The 18,989-nt window shown below is 42.4% G+C and overlaps 1 protein-coding gene across 1 annotated transcript in view; it reads right to left on the bottom strand.

Annotated features, from left to right (window-relative positions):
- Positions 1-4,973: 4,973 nt before the first annotated feature.
- LOC144693608 (erythroferrone-like) overlaps positions 4,974-18,989 on the bottom strand; it is a 96,917-nt gene continuing 82,901 nt past the window's right edge. Inside the window, exons 7-8 of the mRNA XM_078563421.1 lie at positions 18,520-18,598; positions 4,974-5,150 (exon numbers count right to left, since the gene is read on the bottom strand). Of these exons, the coding sequence (XP_078419547.1) occupies positions 5,052-5,150; positions 18,520-18,598 (178 nt within the window). The 3' untranslated portion in view covers positions 4,974-5,051. The remainder of the gene's footprint in view (positions 5,151-18,519; positions 18,599-18,989) is intronic.

The raw sequence follows: 18,989 nt of genomic DNA, 5'->3' as shown, positions 1-18,989 counted from the left end.
TATCAACTAGACAGTCATTTTTTATATTGACTGGAAATTTTTAATTCATACCCCCTACATTTAGATCCATTCATTTATATCTACTATGAACAGCATGAGATGCACTAGAAACAGCTTTCCAGTCACAAGAACACACATCAAATATTACCCTTTGTTTCCTGCCTCTGAGCCAATTTTGGACTCAACTTGCCACTTGCCTTTTGATCCCATGGACTCCTACTTTTCTGACTAATCTTCCATGTGGGTTATTGCCAAAAGTCTTGCTGGAGTCCATGTAGATGACATCAAATACCCTACCCTCATCAACCCTCCTTGTAATCTCTTCAAAAAATTCAATCACCTTAGTCTGACATGAGCTTCCCTTGGAATATCCGTGCTGACTGCCCTTGATCTATGACTCTCAAAATGATAATTTGTATCATCCCTCAAAAAGTTTTCCAGTAATTTGTGTACTACTGAGATTAAGCTGACTGGCCTGTGATTACTTAGGCTATCACTTCTTGCCTGTTTTAAGTAACTGTACATTATTATCAGCCCTCCAGTCCTTGGTTCTCTTGCCTGTAGTCAGGGAAAATTGGAAAATTATGGTTAGAGCTTTTGCCATTTCCTACTTTGTTCTTCTTGGCAGCTTGGGAAACATTTCATCTAGGCCTGGTGATTTACCACTTTCAAAGATGCTAAACCCCTTAATTTTTCCTCTTTCATTCTGCCATCCAATATTTCATGCTCCTACTCCTTAACTACAATGTCTGCACTGTCCCCCTTTTATGTGAAGTCATTAAGAACTATGCCCATGTCTTTTACTTCCACACTAATTACCTTTTCAGTCTGTAATAGAGCCTACTCTTTCCTTATCCTCTTGCTCTTTATGTATTTATAAAGCATATTTGTGCTTTCCTTGATTTTACTTGTCACTATTCTTTTCATGCCCTCTCTTTGCTTCCCAATTTCCCTTCTTCAATTCACCCTGTACTTTTTATCCTCCTCTGAGTTTTCTGCAGTATTGAGCTCTCAGTATCTGACATAAAATTTCTTCTATTGCCTCCTCCTACTTTGTCTGCTCTTTGACATCCAAGGGATTCTAGATTTGTGAATCACACCCTTTTTCTTTCTGAGAACATATTTGTTTTGAGTGATCTGTAGCTCCTCCTTGAAAGCCTCTCGCTACCCTGACACTGATCTACCTTCAAATAGCTGTTTCCAGTCCATTTTTGTTAAATCATATCTCAGCTTAGAGAAATTGGCCTTGCGCCAAATTAAAACTTTTGCTCTTGGTCTATCTTTGTCCTTTTCCATAATTATAAATCTAACTGAATTATGATCACTACCTCCAAAATGCTCCCCCACTGATACCCCTTCCACCTGCCCAGCTTCATTTAACCGAATCCAGAACTGCCCCTCTACTGCTGTGCTTGTCATGTACTGGCTAAGAAGTTCTCCTAAATGCATTTTGAGAATTCTGCACCCTCTGTACCTTTTGCACTAAATTTATCCCAGTTAATATTCAGGCAGCTGATATCCCCCGACGATGATTGCCCTTTTGTTTCTTCATTTCTCAGCAATTTACCTCCATATTTGCTCCTTTATCTCCATCTGTCTGTTTGGGGACTAGAATATAACTCCAACCTTGTGGTTGCCTCTTTTTTGTTGCTCAGTTCAAGTCATGTGGACTTATTTGATGATCAATCTAGTATATTATCCCTCCTCATAGCTGTGATTGTTTCTTTAACCAATATTATGAACCCACCCCCCATCCCACCCCACTCCTTTTTTATTCCCCTCTCTATCCTACCTGAAAACCCTGTCCTGGGAGAGTATTTTGGACTGTTAATATATGAAGCACTGGCTACCTTAATGTGAGCTACAAGTTGAAATCCAATTTAGGGATTGCAATGGTTTATATATAGAACAACTGGGGAATGAGTTACAGGCTGGAATCAAATGGAAGGGTTTGAATAGTTTACAGAACAACAACTATTTATATTTATATAGCACTTTCAACATAGTAAAAATGTCACAAGGCTTTTCACAGGAGCTTTAAAAGACAAAATTACACAGAAAGTAACAACTTACCGGGAGGAAGTTTCAAACTAGAATCTAATCAAGGGAATTTCATTTGGTTTTATATAAAATAATTAATATCTTGAAAGATTTACAGCCTGGATTCTAATTGAGGGTTTGTATGGTTTATTTACAGAATCAGATACATAAGAATGAGTTACAGGACAATCTAATCAAAGAGATTGGATGGATTTTTATATAGAATAACGGGTGCCCAGGAGTGAGTTATGAACTGGAATTTTAATCCAGGGATTCAGGTGCATTACAAATAGAATAATGGTCACCTGGAAGTGTGTTACAAATTGGAATCTAATTGAGGGGCTTGTTTGGTTATTATATAGAATAAAAGATAACTGGGAGTGGGTTGCAGGATGGAATCTAATCGAGGGATGAGGGTGTTTGAGATATAGAACTTAGAAATAAAGGAACAGAAGGAGGACGTTCAGTCCCTCGAGCCTGTCCCACCATTCAATGAGATCACAGCTGATCTGCAACCTAGCACCACATACCCCGACCTTTGCACCTTATCCCTTACTTTCTTTGGTTAATAGAAATCTATCATTCTCAGAATTGCAATAAACAATTGACCCGGCGTCAACTGCTTTTTGTGGAAGAGAGTTCCAAGCTTCTGCTGTCATTTACTGAAAGGCCCAGTTCTGATTTTTAAGCTTTGTCTCCTCATCCTAGATTCCCCAACCAGCGGAAATAATTTCTACCTACCCTATCAATTCTGCTTAATATATTGAAAACTTAGATGAAATCAGCCCTGAGCTTCTAAATTCCAGGCAACACAACTCTGGTTTGTGTAATCTCTGCTCATAATTTAATGCTTGAATCCAGGTATCATTCTAGCAAATCTATGCTACGCTCCCTCCAAGGCCAATTTGGCCCCCCCTAATGTGTGGTGCCCAGAGCTGAACACAGTCCTCCAGGTGTAATCTAACTAGGGTTTTGTAGAACTGCAACATAACTTTTATTTCCTTGCATTCTAATCCTATAAAGACCAGCATATCAAAAGCCTTCCTGATTATTTTTTGTACCTCTCCAGGACATTTTAATAATCTACGTGCATGAATTCCTAAGTCTCTTTGGACCTTCACTGTTTCTAGGTTTTTCAGAAAGCACTCTGATCTATCCTTTTTAGGTCCAATTGGTGGACTTACCTATATTGGAATCCATTTACCACAGCTTTGACCATTCACTTAATTTATCGATATCCCTTTGTAATGTTTTGATTCCATTTACACTGTTTGCCATGCCACCTATGTTTTTTCAGCAAATGTGGATAAGTGGCCCTCTATCCAATTATCTTCATCACTAGTAAATCAGTTGAGGCCCCAACACAGATGCCTGTGGGACTCCGCCAGTCACCTCCTTTCAATTCGAGTACTTGAAAATAATGGATAGCCAGGATTGAGTTACTGGCTGGAATCTAATCGAGGAATTCACATGGTTTATATATAGATTATTGGTTATCTGGGAGTGAGTTACAGGCAATTTGAGAGGTTCAGATGTTATTAGCCCCAACTGGCTTTTAGGTCGGTGGGCAAAAAGCAAAGTTTATTTTTCAGTTTGAAATATCAGCTGATGAATTATTCTGTGCATCTCACAGGCCTTTCTTTTCAGAATGATATTTATTAACACTTTATCAACCCTACAGAATAAAGCAGTTTAAACCAGGATATGAGCGTCAGCCAATCAGATTACAGCACCACTGCTGCCTGCAAGCACCTTGCAACCAGATTGGACAATAGATGATAGCAAAATCGACAAGTCACTATGTCAACCAGATCAAGGCTCCTGTCAATCAGCTGACAGGCTAGATGTTGACTTCTCCTTCCTCAGTTTGGTTCCATTTCAGACCCCACGTTTGATCTGCGGTCCCATCCCTTTGCCCACTGACAACCAACTCCTCCCTCCCCACAACAGCCATCTCTAAGATCCATTCGGGGCCCCGACTTGCTTGTATTTGTCAAACCAAACCTATTTGAAAGCCAAAGTCCCTAGCATCTAAGCTCAATCAATGAGAAGTTTGATGCAAAGCCCAACCGGTTTTTTTTGTCTCTTTCACGGGATGTGGGCCCCGTTGGCTACATCAGCATTTGTTGCCCATCCCTAATTACCCCGGAGAAGGTAGTGGAGCTGCCTTCTGGAACTGCTGCAGTTTACCTGTGACTTAAAGAATGATTTCTACGGTTGTAATATCCTTGCCTTTGCCAGACCCCACAGTGACCATGCTGTCCACTGGCTGTGGCAATGGCTATAGATAGGGTCACATTGTCTGTACAATATGTCCCTGGGGTCTATTCCCAAACACCATTACCCTTATCCTGAGCCCTACTTGGGGAGGAAGCCAACTATAGATTCATTACTGTCTTGCAGGTTTCTGTATTTTTTCCCATCAAATATAAGAAGGAAAGAGAAAAATAAAACAAAATACTTAGAAATATGAGGCAAATCTCTGTGCAGTTGGCATGGGATCATTTTAAAAGATAGCAATGCATGCTGTTGGGGAACTGCAGCTTTGCAGGGACAGTGGGAGAATGTCCCATCTTTCACACTCCCCACTCCTGTGAAATATGCATTGTATGTCCAGTTTTGCAAAAATGCAGCACCTTACTTTAAAGACACATCCAGGTCGCAAGCAAATTTCAAGCAAATTTTGAGTCCTAAACCACATCCTGACATCATCAAGAGCTTTGAAAGCTATTGCTGATCTATTCCCGACACTCACTCAGGGAAAATAATGTCATTAAAATACATGAAAAGAAAGATTTCTCCAGGACAACCCCAGTGATCCATGGCAAAAAAATTCTGGTAAATGTCTTTGTCGTCCTCGAGTGCTCTTTACTATTGGCCCTCACGACCGCAGGAATAAATTCAAGGATGATGCGGTGTGCAGGGGACGGAGTGGCAAGAGGAGTCTGAGAGTGGGAGAGGAGGAGGAGAGAAGGGAATCGAGCAGGCTGGATCCAATCCACTGGCTGCTTCTACGTGCCCAGGAAGATCCCTGTGAAATCTGAGCCGCTTTGAATAGTGACCGAAAAACCAGATCTATTGTCAGCAAAAACGGAGATGTACTGCATGGCCTGTGGAGAGAAGAGAGTTGTTAGGACCAGGAACTCCATTCAGTCCACTTACACTTCCTACTCAAGAGGACATGTGTTGCAGATGCAGCATCATCCCATGTATTAGATTTCCAGTCAGGCTGAAGTTGTTAACAAATAGAAGGTACATCTCAAGTGTAATTGAACATAAGTTAACAACCATGCACAGAAATTATTTAAACCCTGATTGGGAACATTGAATATTGTGTGCTATTTTTGATTTTCTAACTGCATAAGGGAAAATGTTGGAAGCTATTATTAAAGAAGCTATAGCAGGTCATTTGGATAAGTTCAAGGCAATCAGGCAGAGTCAACATGGTGTTGTGAAAGGGAAATCATGTTTAACCAACTTATTGGAGTACATGAGGAAGTAACATGTGCTGTGGATAAAGGGGAACTGGTGGATGTACTGTACTTAAATTTCCAGAAGGCATATGATAAAGTGCCACATCAAAGTTGATTGTGGAAAATAAAAGCTCATGGTATAGGAGGCATGGATAGAAGATTGGCTGGCTAACAGGAAGCAGAGAGTAGGTATAAATGGGTCTTTTTCAGGTTAGCAAGATGTAACGAGTGGTGTTCTACAGGGATCAGTGCTGGGACCTCAACTGTTTACAATTTATATAAGTGACTTGGATGAATGGATGGATGGGATGGTTGCAAATTTTGCTGATGACACAAAGATAGGTAGGAAATGGAGAGGACATAAGGAGGCTACAAAAAGAAATACATATGGTAAGTGAGTGGGCAAAGATCTGGCAAATGGAATATAATGTGGGAAAATGTGAAATTGTCCATTTTGGCAAGAAGAATAAAAAGAAGCATATTATCTAAATGGTGAGAGATTGCAGAGCTCCAAGCTGCAGAGGGATTTGGGTCTCTTAGTGCATGAATCGCAAAAGGCTAGTATGCAGTACAGCAAATAATTAGAAAAGCTAATAGAATGTTATAATTTATTGTGAGGGGAATTGAATACAAAAGTAGTGAGGTTTTGCTTCAGTTATACAGAGCACAAGTGAGACCACATCTGGAGTACTGAGTACAGTATTGGTCACATTATTTAAGGAAGGATGTAAATGTGTTGGAAGTCGTTCAGAGAAGGTTTACCAGGCTAATACCTGAAATGGACGGGTTGTCTTATGGGAAAAGGTTGGACAGGTTAGGCTTGTATCCGCTGGAGTTTAGAAGAGTAAGAGGCGATTTGAGTGAAACATATAAGATCCTGAGGGGTCTTGACAGGGTGGATGTGGTGAGGATGTTTCCTCTTATGGGAGAATCTAGAACTAGGGGTCACTGTTTAAAATAACGGGTCACCCATTTAAAATGCAGATGAGGAGACATCTTTTCACTCAGAGGATTGTGAGTCTTTGGAACTCTTTTCCTGAAAAGGCAGTGGAAGCAGAGTCTTTGAATGTTTTTAAGGCAGAGGTGGATAGATTTAGGTAAGCAAGGGGTTGCTAAGCTATCGGGGATACGCGGGATGCAGATTTGAGGTTACAATCAGATCAGCCATGATTTTATTAAATGGCGGAGCAGGCTCAAAGGGCCGAATGGCCTACCCCTGCTCCTTGTTCATATGTTCATATTAGTGAGCTGGAAAAGATCTGCAGATGAAATTTAATACATGAAGTTAAGTGATATATTTTTGAAGGACAATTGAGGAGAGGCAATATAAACCAAATGGCACAATTTCAGAGGGTGAACAGGAACGGAGAGACCTGAAGTTTCATCATCATAAATCTTTGAAGGCACAGGTCAGGTTGATAAAGCTGCTTTATAAGAATGCAGGGCCCTTGGCTTTATTAATAGAGGCATGGAGCGTAAATGGAGAGATTGTGGAGGAGATTTACTAGAATATTGCCGGGGATGAAAAACTTCAGAGACTAGAGAAAATGGGATTACAGCAGAGGAAGTTAAAGGGAGATTTAATAGAGATGTTCAAAATTATGAATTATTTTGACAGAGTAAGCAGGGAGAATCTGTTTCCACTGGAAGGAGGGTTGATACCAAAGAGCACAGATTTAAGATAGTTGGCAAAAGAATGAGGAGATATGAGGCAAAACAAATTTACACAGGAGGTTGTTATGATCTGGAGTGTTCTGCCTGGAAGGGTGGTGGAAGCAGTTTCATTAGGAACCTTCAAAATGCAATTGGATTTATATTTGAAATGGAAAAAAATTGCAGGGCTCTGGGAAAAGAGGAGGGGGAGTGGTACTACTTAGATAACTCTTTCAAAGAGCTGGCACAGGCACAATGGGCTGAATGGCCCCCGATCTGTGTTGTAAGATTTTATGAAGGAGAATGAGTATGCCTGTAAGTAATGAGACAGAGATTGCTGAAGGCATTCAGTTGCACAGTGGAAGATCTGCAGGGAGATGATTTGTGTTCTTTTAAATATCGATATATGTGTCTCAGTGTAACACTAATTAAGAGAGAAAATTTCAACTCTATTCTATCACTGTGCAGATTGTATATTAGCTCAGGTACAGCGCTAACAAGTTAATGGGGTATTAATCACTCCTGTTTTTGACTGTATGAATTGTGTGTGACTTATGCCAGCTCCTTTACATGTACAATATACATCAGGAAAAAGGAAATAATTCAGTCCTGTGCAGTTCTGTACGGCCAGGCATAAGTGTCACCGTACACTGCTCTATATATAGATTAGGCACCCAACTAAATGGGAATGCACTATTGTCTCGTGCTGTGCAACTCAGATGTGTCAGCTGTTGTGCAGATACAGTACAGAGAAGATAAATGGGAACAATTCAGACTTCTCTGCTACGCTACGATCAGCTGTGTTTCAGTGTCCACTGCTGTGCAAGTATAGTACACATTGAGTATTGAGGAACCAGCTAAACCAGGTTCAATGCGTGACAAATATTACAGCTGCAATTTTCACCTAACACAGTGGGGATGGTCCATGTTCATGTCAGAAGCCTTTTGTACATTCCATCTGATTTTATTCTGCATGAAATTCAAGGAAGAGTAAAGCCGGATGGGGTGTAAAATGGATGCCAGTTCCAGTCAGGAAGATTAGATGCACGACTGTTATACTAACAGGCCGTGGCCTGTGAACTTACTGAGGTTCTCCTGGTCTCCTGCCATAACTTTGGCAGACAGAAAACAGTGAAGACCAACATAATCAGAGTTAGAGCAACGAAGCACTCCTGAACTCAAATGAAGAAAGTTTAACATTGCAAATTGATGGCATTCCCTTCTTTATGCTTTTGTACAATGCTGCTCAGTCACAAGGCAAGTTATCTTGTGGTATCTAAAGACTGTCCTATCTAATAATGATGGAATGTGGAGAGGCACTAGATCACAGTCTGATCAAATCACAGGCCTAAATACTGTGCTGATTGAAATCTTACTTAAATACATTCTACTCTTTCTGTCACACATCATTACAGATTACTAGCAACAAACAGCGTCAGCACAGAGACTAAAACCCAACCTGGTCCAGCATGAGTGCAGTCATTTACATTTACATCACATATCATTTCCAGTGGCTGGTTCCAAGACTTCTATTAAGCAAATTGCTGTTGAATAATTACTCCATGACAATGAATGCATCCTTTGGTATTCTTTGTAAGAATATACATATCTTAAAAAAAAATACTTATGTCATCTTGGCTCAGTTGGTAGCACTCTTCCCTCTGAATCAAAAGGTTGTGGTTTCAAGTCCCACTCCAAAGGCATGAGCACAAAATCCAGGCTGACACCGCAGTGTCGTGCCAAGGAAATGCTGCACTGTTGGAGGTGCTGTCTTTGAGGTTAGATGTAAAACTGAGACATTGTCTGGCCCCTCAGGTGAAGGTAAATGCAGGGGAGTTAACCCAAGTGTCTTGGCCAATATTTATCCCTGAACCAACATCACCAAAGCAGACTGTTTGGTCATTATCACGTTGCTGACAGTGGAAACTTGCTGTGTGCAAATTGGCTTCCTCATATTACAACAGTGACTTCACTTGAAAAGTACTTAATTGGCTGTAAAGTGCCTTCGGACATCATGAGGACTTGAAAGGCACTGTAGAAATATAAGTCCTACATTTCTGTTGATTAATTTCTTTCTTTCCCAGTTTCTAGATACAAATCATTATGGTATATTTCTCAGTTGGGCCTCTTGTTGGGCATTAATTAGACAATGCATTGTAAGCATCCACTGGACATTTGGTGCATTGACCTCAGCTAATTTTGTGAGTCACCATCTTCTGTTTAACATAGATCAGCTCTCCACTGCTATTGGACCTGGGGTTTGGAGCTCACTAGAGGAGACTGGACTACTGTAAGTAGCCGTGGCTCTGCTGATTCAGAGCCTGTGGTGTTGGTTCCAAGCAGGTCATTGCAAAGTAAGTCATAAATATATGAAAAAATGGCAACGGCAGAACATGAAGCACAAAACCTCCTCACCAACTAAGTGAACAAAGGAAAGAAACAGAAGGAAGCAAGAAAAGGAGTTTGGAAATAGTTGCAAAAATGCTGCCACAAACCTTGAGAGGGCTCCTTAAACCCACTTGGATAAACTCTGCCTTATATAATAGTTGCAAAACTGGATGCTGAAATGTGACATTTGAATGCCTTAACTCAGTTGCTCCAGGTATCTCACTGCAGTAAGCGGTCAGTAGCTCCTTAGTTTGTTGTATCTGTGTGTGCATTGAAAACTCAGAAATGTAGACAATTCTTTGTGTTGAGTCTCCTGAGCTTAGTTAGGTCGAGGGGTTGTATGAGAGTCCTCCCTTCATTAATGGTGGTCACGTATTAAGTTATTTTCCTGGGTCCAGCGGGCACTAATATCAACATGTGGACTTGCTGATTGCTGAGCCACAAACATTAACACATTTTGTACCTTGTAGTTAGCTATTGTCTGTAAATCTGACTATTTGCATTCTGTGTCTTAAGTAAGTAGCACAAAGTCTGGCTCAACAGAGTACAGCTTCAACAAAGTATTTACTTAATTTGTAGAAGTTGCTGAGTGAAGGAATTTTGCACAGTGTGGGAAGAGGTGCTGTTCTGGTCTCTAACGGAACAAGGTGTGATTTGAGAGAGGGAGCGGGAGACTTGAGAGCTGATGTCCAGAGGCATTAATTACATAAGCAGGTAGGTGATTTGTTGTGAGTTTTAAGGTTTTCTTTCTCTAAACTAGGACAGTAGCTTAAACTAGGACCAGGAAAGTATAAGTAATATACTAAACTTTTAGCTTAACCAGTTAAACTACTTGATATAAATACAAATAATCGTTGAATAAAGACTTTAATAATTAAATAAATAAAATAATGCTATTGTTCAAGATATGGCAGAGCAGGTTGTGTGCCTGACTTCAAAATGCTGGGAGTCTTTGGGTGGTGGGACTGTCCCGAGCAAACACGTCTGCAGGAGATGTCTCCATTTCACACCTCTCCAGGTCAGGGTCATTGAGCTGGAGTGGGAGTTGAGACTCCTAGGTATAAGGGAGGGGGAGGAATTTCTGGGCAGTTTTATCCAGAATAGGAGATTGAGGGGGGACATGATTGAGGTGTATAAAATTATGAGGGGCATAGATAGGGTAGACAGGAAGGAACTTTTCCCCTTGGTGGAGGGATCAATAACCAGGGGGCATAGATTTAAGGTAAGGGGGCAGAAGACTTAGAGGGGATGTGAGGAAGAATTTTTTCACCCAGAGGGTGGTGGGAATCTGGAACTCGCTGCCTGAAAGGGCGGCACAGGCAGATACCCTCATAACATTTAAGAAGGATTTGGATGTGCACTTGTGATGCCATGGCATACAAGGCTATGGGCCGAGTGCCCGAAAATGAGATTAGAATAGTTAGGTACTTGTTTGACTGGCGCAGACTCGATGGGCCGAAGGGCCTTTTTCTGTGCTGTAGACCTCTATGACTCTAATATAGCCACACCCCACAGGGAAACACAGGTTCAGGAAAGTGAGGGTGTGTTTGGTAGGGAGCTGAGTAGCAGGAAGTTAGAAGAGGTTGAGAAGGAGATCCTACAATTACAGGTTCTGTCTTAAAAGATAGGGTGTACTCGCTATCCGTGAGGACAAGGAGAAAGCCAGCAGGAAGATCAGTCGCAATGCAGACTCAGTCACCATGGTCCAGAAGGCTGTACAGGGGAGGGGAGAGCAGAATAGAAGTGTGACACTAATAGGGGACTCTACAATTAGGGGAACGGATAGCATCCTCTGCAGCCAAGCACGAGAGGATATGTTGCCTACCCAGTGCCAGGGTAGGTGATATCTCACGACAGCTGGAGAGAAACTTGGAAAAGGAAGGTGTTAATCCAGTTGTCATAGTCCACGATGGAACAAACGACATAGATAGGAATATGGAGGAGGTCCAGCTGAAAGAGTATCAGGAGTTAGGCTCTAAATTAAAAAGCAGAACTTCAAGGATAATTTGCCTGAGCAGGTGGAGCAGCAGACAGACAAGAGAACTAGCATGTTGCTAAAGAGCTGGGATTCCTTTCCGTGGGACATTGGCACCAGTTCTGGGGCAGGAAGGAGATGTACCAATGGGATGATGTTCCCCTGAATCGGGGTGGGACCCAGTCCTAGTGGAAAGAGGGCAAAGGCTTTAAATTAGTAAGACTAGAGGAGGGATGTACAGGAAATGTAAGCAGCCTAAATGTAAACAAAGCAGGGCAGGAGAGCATAGGAAAGAATAAACTAAGGGAGGACACTGATGGCAAGGGACTAAATAGAGTTATAGAACTGGAGTCTAAAAAGATTTTTAAACATAAAGTGAGAGTAAATTCTACTAAAAATGAACTAAAATAGCTGTAGAGCAATGCACACAGTGTTTGTACTAAAACAGGGGAGCTCGAGGCAATCATGCATTGGGAGGAGAAGTAAAAGTAGGGGAACATCCAGGCAATAGTGATCACAGTATAATATGCTTTAAGGTGATGAAAGAGGAGGACATAAGTATGATCAAAATCAAATTAGTAGATTGGAGAAAGATGATTTTCAGAGGCTGAGAATAGAACTTGAAAAAGTAAAATTGACAAAAGTATTGACAAACAGTGATAGATTTAAAACAGTGTTCAACACGCTGCAGTAAAAATATATTCCATTAAAAAGAAAGAACAAACAAACCGCTAGTGGGATTCCATGGATGAATAAAGACATAAGGGAAGAATTAAGGTTTAGGAAAGAGACAAACATTAAGAGCATAGACAGCAGAGGAGTGTATGATAAGAGACAACATGAGGAGATTAGGAGGGAAGTCAAAAAATAATTAGGAAGGCAAAGAGGTACTATGAAATTAAATTATCAAGGAACATACAATAAAATGGTAAAATATTTTACAGGCACATCAGTAAAAAAAGAAGGCTTTGATGGGAATAGGACCATTAAAGAATAAAGAGAATAATGCTACGCATAGCAATAGACAGATGGCAGAAATGTTAAATAATTATTTCACTTTGGTATTTACAAGGGAAATAGAACAGGTAGACGTGACATTGAATGATGGGATAAGTAATGAGATAAATGCATTTGAAATAAAAAAGGGGACATATTGAAAAAAACTAATTCAACTCAGAGGATAAAGCATATAGTTATGCTATCCAGACCTGGGCAGGTCTCCTTCTGTCATTAGATTCACTTGTTCCTGTTATTTCAGCTAAATTTGTACTATTTTTAAAAAATAACCTTTTTGAATATCCACCATGATTTACAATGAGGGAAAAAGATAGTAGGATCATCCAAATCCATACTCTAATGGAATTTTATTGGGATAAGTTGAAGGTTATCCAATTTTGGTGTTGAGATGGTAACAGCAGATTCATAGCAACAGTTTATTTTCCCATTGAATGGCCAGGAAAGTAAGTGCATTAGTGAATGCCTTCCTACCTCGAAACAAAGCATTTATCTCTCCCTCCAACATTCACATATGGCGGTACATATGGGCAGATTTTATTTTAATACCATTAGATAAAAATGTTTAAATGTTTTCTGGGATTCAGTGCATCATGTGGTGGAATAGTAGGAACAGCGTTAGACCATTCAGTCCTTTGAGTGGGTTCCTTCATTGAATTACATCATAGCTGGTCTGTATTTTAACTCCATCCACAAAGGATACCATTTCTGAGTGTGACCTCTGGATGACAAGGGAGGGCAAGGTTATTTCAGCTGTAATTTCCCTTGTGGACAAATAGCTTGCCTCAGTTGCCCCATAAAGCATGGGCCTGAATGATCAGCTCGTCATGCAGGACCAGAAGCGCATGTGAAATCTGCCCCCTCCCCTAATCAGCACCTGAGAGCAATTAGGTGCTGGCTGGCCAGTTACCAGCCAGCCAGTGTGAAACGTGCACACAGAGAGGGCCAGTGCCGCTCGTGGGGGGGCGGGAAGAGGGCAGGTGCCTGAATCTGGCCAGCTGCAGGCAGGCGGGCAGGGTTTAAATACAGATGAATGAAGGTATGAATCTGAGGGAGAACTGTGGGAGAGAGTGGTGTGCAACTTTAAAGCTCCAGTTTGAAGTGAAGAGTGAAAGTGAGGAGGAGAGTGTGCATGAAAGATTGCAATGTCCTCAGGAGCCAGAAGCCATGGCAAATGGAATGGAAATGGCCAAAGCCAAGCAGCACCCCCCCACTTCTCTGATGCCTGCCTGCTGGTACTAATAAACACCATCAGTGATCGACAGTAGATTTTGCTGCCACGAGGCAGCAAGAGGAGGCCGCCATATCACGAAGAAGGCTTGGTCAGAGGTGACAGCACGAGTCAGCAGCTGGGGGTTGTCCGAAGGACCAGGGTGCAGTGCCAGAAGAGGCTCAATGACCTTCTCTGCTCTGCGAGGATGAGTTGGCACATCCTTAAATTGGCACATTTTCCTGTGCCCTTAGAGACTGCCCGGGACTAGACTGGACAGCAGGCATGTCTGGAAGGGAGAAGTCCCACAATGTGCTGGGCGCTTAAGCCAGCGATATTGGGGAGGAGGATGCAGTGTTCGGGCCTATGGGAGGGGGCACTCGTGAAAACACTATTGTCCTTACTGGAGAAGAAGAGTCACAATGCCTGGGAGCGTAGCTGAACTGGCGAGGGAGTACCAAATCTGGCGTTGCTAACTCCGATGGAGGAGCAGATCCTGGAGCTTTGGTTGTACCGCCCCTCCATGGGCATTCTTGGGTGTCTGATCATCATTATTCACCTTTTGAGAGGATATCCTTTGACTCCCAGCAGCCAGCCACCCAAGTGTACAGGGGCGATGAACAACCTTGGCACTTGGGAGTGACGTAGAATATATGAATCATGGCAGCTAAAAGGATATCTGGCACAAACCTTTCATGTTGTGGCTTGTCAGACTGTTAATCAACTTAAAAATCCTTCCACTAATTAACACTGTTTGCAAGTGAAGAGTGTTACGATATGAAAAACCATTCGAAGCATTGTCCCAGAATGTGAAAGGACAGTATCTGACCCACTATCCCACCCAGTCCCAGAGTGTGAAAGGACAGTATCTGACCACAGTCCCACCTGGTCCCACAGTATCTAAGGCCAGTGTCTGACACACTGAACCACATGATCTCACAGTGTTTAGGGACAGTGTCTGACCCACTGTGGCACCCAGCCCCAGAGTGTGAAAGGACAGTGTCTGACCCACTGTCCCATCCAGTCCCAGAGTGTGAAAAGACAGTGTCTGACCCACTGTCCCATCCAGTCCCAGAGTGTGAAAGGACAGTGTCTGACCCACTGTCCCACCCAGTCCCAGAGTGTGAAAGGACAGTGTCTGACCCACTGTCCCACCCAGTCCCAGAGTGTGAAAGGACAGTGTCTGACCCACTGTCCCACCCAGTCCCAGAGTGTGAAAGGACAGTATCTGACCCACTATCCCACCCAGTCCCAGAGTGTGAAAGGACAGTATCTGACCACAGTCCCACCTGGTCCCACAGTATCTAAGGCCAGTGTCTGACACACTGAACCACATGATCTCACAGTGTTTAGGGACAGTGTCTGACCCACTGTGGCACCCAGCCCCAGAGTGTGAAAGGACAGTGTCTGACCCACTGTCCCATCCAGTCCCAGAGTGTGAAAAGACAGTGTCTGACCCACTGTCCCATCCAGTCCCAGAGTGTGAAAGGACAGTGTCTGACCCACTGTCCCACCCAGTCCCAGAGTGTGAAAGGACAGTGTCTGACCCACTGTCCCACCCAGTCCCAGAGTGTGAAAGGACAGTGTCTGACCCACTGTCCCACCCAGTCCCAGAGTGTGAAAGGACAGTGTCTGACTCACTGTCCCATCCAGTCCCAGAGTGTGAAAAGACAGTGTCTGACCCACTGTCCCACCCAGTCCCAGAGTGTGAAAGGACAGTGTCTGACCCACTGTCCCACCCAGTCCCAGAGTGTGAAAGGACAGTGTCTGACCCACTGTCCCACCCAGTCCCAGAGTGTGAAAGGACAGTGTCTGACCCACTGTCCCACCCAGTCCCAGAGTGTGAAAGGACAGTGTCTGACCCACTGTCCCACCCAGTCCCAGAGTGTGAAAGGACAGTGTCTGACTCACTGTCCCATCCAGTCCCAGAGTGTGAAAAGACAGTGTCTGACCCACTGTCCCACCCAGTCCCAGAGTGTGAAAGGACAGTGTCTGACCCACTGTCCCACCCAGTCCCAGAGTGTGAAAAGACAGTGTCTGACCCACTGTCCCACCCAGTCCCAGAGTGTGAAAGGACAGTGTCTGACCCATTGCATTTTACAGTCTGTGTAGTAAATGATTTCATTCACTTTAGTTTAGCTAATGTAGGTTTTTATCTGAGCTAGCAATGCATTCATCTTGATTCTTTGTGTATTATAATAATTACCTGACCTCTGCTATCGATTCCCACAATCCAAGCAACTAGTTGCTAAAGATCATTAAAGTCAATTAAAGGTTTGTTCCCTGTGTATCCCATACCTACTGGTCGGGAGATGTGTGGTCAATACAAGGTGCTTCACCAGAATTTCACAATGGTATTGCAGACAATCTCTGCACCAATGTGGATGGATGTACTCTTATCCTTTATATGTCAAGGTACAGGGCCATCAAGAGGTCTGGGCATATCAGGAATAGAGTCAAACAGCAATGAAAATGTTTGAGAGAATCAAAGGCCTTGTGTTTTGGGCAGAAATAGCCAGAGTGTGAGGCCAGCTAGCAACGCAGGTGGTAACCACAGCAAAACACAAATAATGCCAAACAGTGTTTTCTTTGCTTTTTCAAAATTGCATCAGAAAGGGGATTAAGTCTTCAGTGTGACATCGAGCATAGCCGTCAAACGCTAACTGCACAGATAAAAAAATGAAACAAAGGCTCTTCACAGATCCACTGACGGGATAATTGCACCATCTTAAACTATGAGCTGACCATTTTACTATTTATACAGGTGCATGTGCGTGTAAATGTGTGCCTGTGCAGGTGTTTACTTGTGCTTCTACAGCTATGTGTATGAGCTTTTTATCAATGTATTACCAAAAAAAACTCCATGGCCTAACTGGTCGATGCTGGTATTTATTCTTCACATAAACCTCTTCCCACCTTAATTCATTTCACCATCTCAGCATATTCTTCCAATCTTTTCCTTATGCATTCATCTAGCTTCTCCTTAAAGGCACCTCTGCTATTCATCTCAATTACCTCACATGGTATGAAGCCCAAAACTGAGCAGAATACTCTAAGTGGGCTCTAATCAAGGTTGCATGTAAATTTCACATTTAACTTCTCTGCTTTTCATTTTCACTTCTATAGAAATGGACCCCAATGTTTGTTTGCATTTTCATGGCCTTGATAATCTGTGCTGCAATTTTTAATGGTTTGTGAATCTATACCCTCCGATTCCTTTGCTCCGCTACATGATTTAGACTCTTATTTTCTAATCTGTATGTGGCCTCCTTATTCCTCAGACCAAAATGTCCCACTTCATACATATTTATTTTCATCTGTCATTTATACAGCCATACTGCAAGTTTGTTAACATCTTTCCATATTTTGTCACAGTCCTCTCTGTATTAACTATGCCCACCAATTTGACGTTGTGTGCAAATATTAATGTTGTACTTTCAATTCCCAAGTCAAGATCATTTATGTAAATTGGGAACAGCAGTGGTCCGAGCTCTAATTCCTGTGGAATAACACTTTCCACTAGTGTGAGTAGTTGTCTTTAACACAGCCCTTTGTTGTCACTGTGTGTATACTTATACATGTATGATGTGTGCGTGTGTTTCTGTACATGTGTATGAATGTGATGCAAGCATTTGGGTACATAGGTGTGTACATGCATTTTGAATATATGTTTGGACATACATAAGCAAGTGTGCAGGGCACCAGCAAGTTTGAACGTATAGGAGTGAAGTTGAGGTAAATCAGGATGTAGTGATTAGGTTTTATAAAGACTGGAAGACTAAGGGAAATGCAGAGATGCATATTTCTGCGGTTCAGGGAAGAACTGAGTGAGAGTAAGAGAGAGCATTGAAGTTTGAGTTCACCAGCAAGGAAAGAGGATGGGTGCTTTGGGTTTTGATGGAAAAGAGAGGAAAAGACAGAGAAGCAATAACTAACATCACTAAGATAGAGAAGTACAAGACAGATTAAGATTGAAAGAGAGAAAGAGAGAAAGTGAAGGTTGGAGGTGAGTGTGTTATTTTATAATTACCTATAAGTTGATTTTAGGAAAGGAGATCAGGGAGGGGAGAAGAGCAGGGCGGGGAGGGGATTGGAGTGAGGAGGAGAGAGGAGGAGTTCTGGGAGGGCAGTGGGACCAGGGGAAGATCAGGGAGGGTTTATCAGGGAGGGAGTATCGAAGAGGGGGGATGAGATTAGGCGGAGTGATATCGGAGAAGGGAGGAGATCAGAGGGGTGGAGATCGGGAGGGGTGGAGACTGGGAAGATGGAGATTTGGAGAGGAAGTGATTGAAACACTTGTGCTTCTTCTGGCTGCATGTTCAGATAAGATAACTTTGGTTTACTCGCCTTTTGGTTGGCAGCCATTTATGGTTCATTTAAGGATGTTTGTTTTGTCTGCTTCGAGAGCGGAAAAAATGAACACACATCACACACCATAATGGACCTTTCAACGCATCTGCACTGATTCAATTTACTGGCCCTCAACTGGGACTGAATTCTTCCTACTTAGTTTTCATGTGCTGTTAAGGCGCAGGAACTGAAATGAGATGCCCAATCACCATATAGTACCAAATAGGAGACAATTATTTCCTTTTACCCTCAGTGAATTGTAGAGGCATGGAATCTGATGCTAAGATACACACAACCTGTATAAGCCCAACAGGAGTGAATTATAATGCATGTACTACATGTGACACAAACAGGGCCTGTAGTTACAGTCTGATTCGAGGACAGATTTCATTACATGAGGAACACTACACTCTTACCTGCAGATAGAGGGCACCATTGACAAACATGGTGAATATATGACTGTTGCTATCCAGGCCATAAACTGTTTCCAGGGAGCTGTAGGAAAGGCAGAAAAATTGTTCTATATTATTTGTGATGATTTTGAAAGACTATTTTTAACCAATTACTTCACCTCGTTGTTCCTCATCCTGTTCAGATTCCCGTCAATGTTCCTTACGGAAATGCTTGCCCTCCCATAGTGATTGAAATCGCACCCTGAGCAGGGTAGGGTGAGTGGCTTAGTATATCCCATTGCTCCATGGCACTCCAAGATAGGTCTTGCCTTCTAAACTACAATTGAATAAAGTAAAATGCTTTACGGTGACTGGGTGTATTTAACACCAATCCTTGCTCTAAAAGACAAATTACAGAAGAAGGGTTTACCCATTACAGATATGCCAATGACAGCTCTTCAGTTGGGGTTACACACGCTAATTCCTGACCTTTC

Source organism: Cetorhinus maximus, chromosome 19, assembly GCF_964194155.1.
Source record: "Cetorhinus maximus chromosome 19, sCetMax3.hap1.1, whole genome shotgun sequence".
Lineage (NCBI taxonomy): Eukaryota > Metazoa > Chordata > Chondrichthyes > Lamniformes > Cetorhinidae > Cetorhinus > Cetorhinus maximus.
This window is presented reverse-complemented; position numbering and strand designations above follow the sequence as displayed.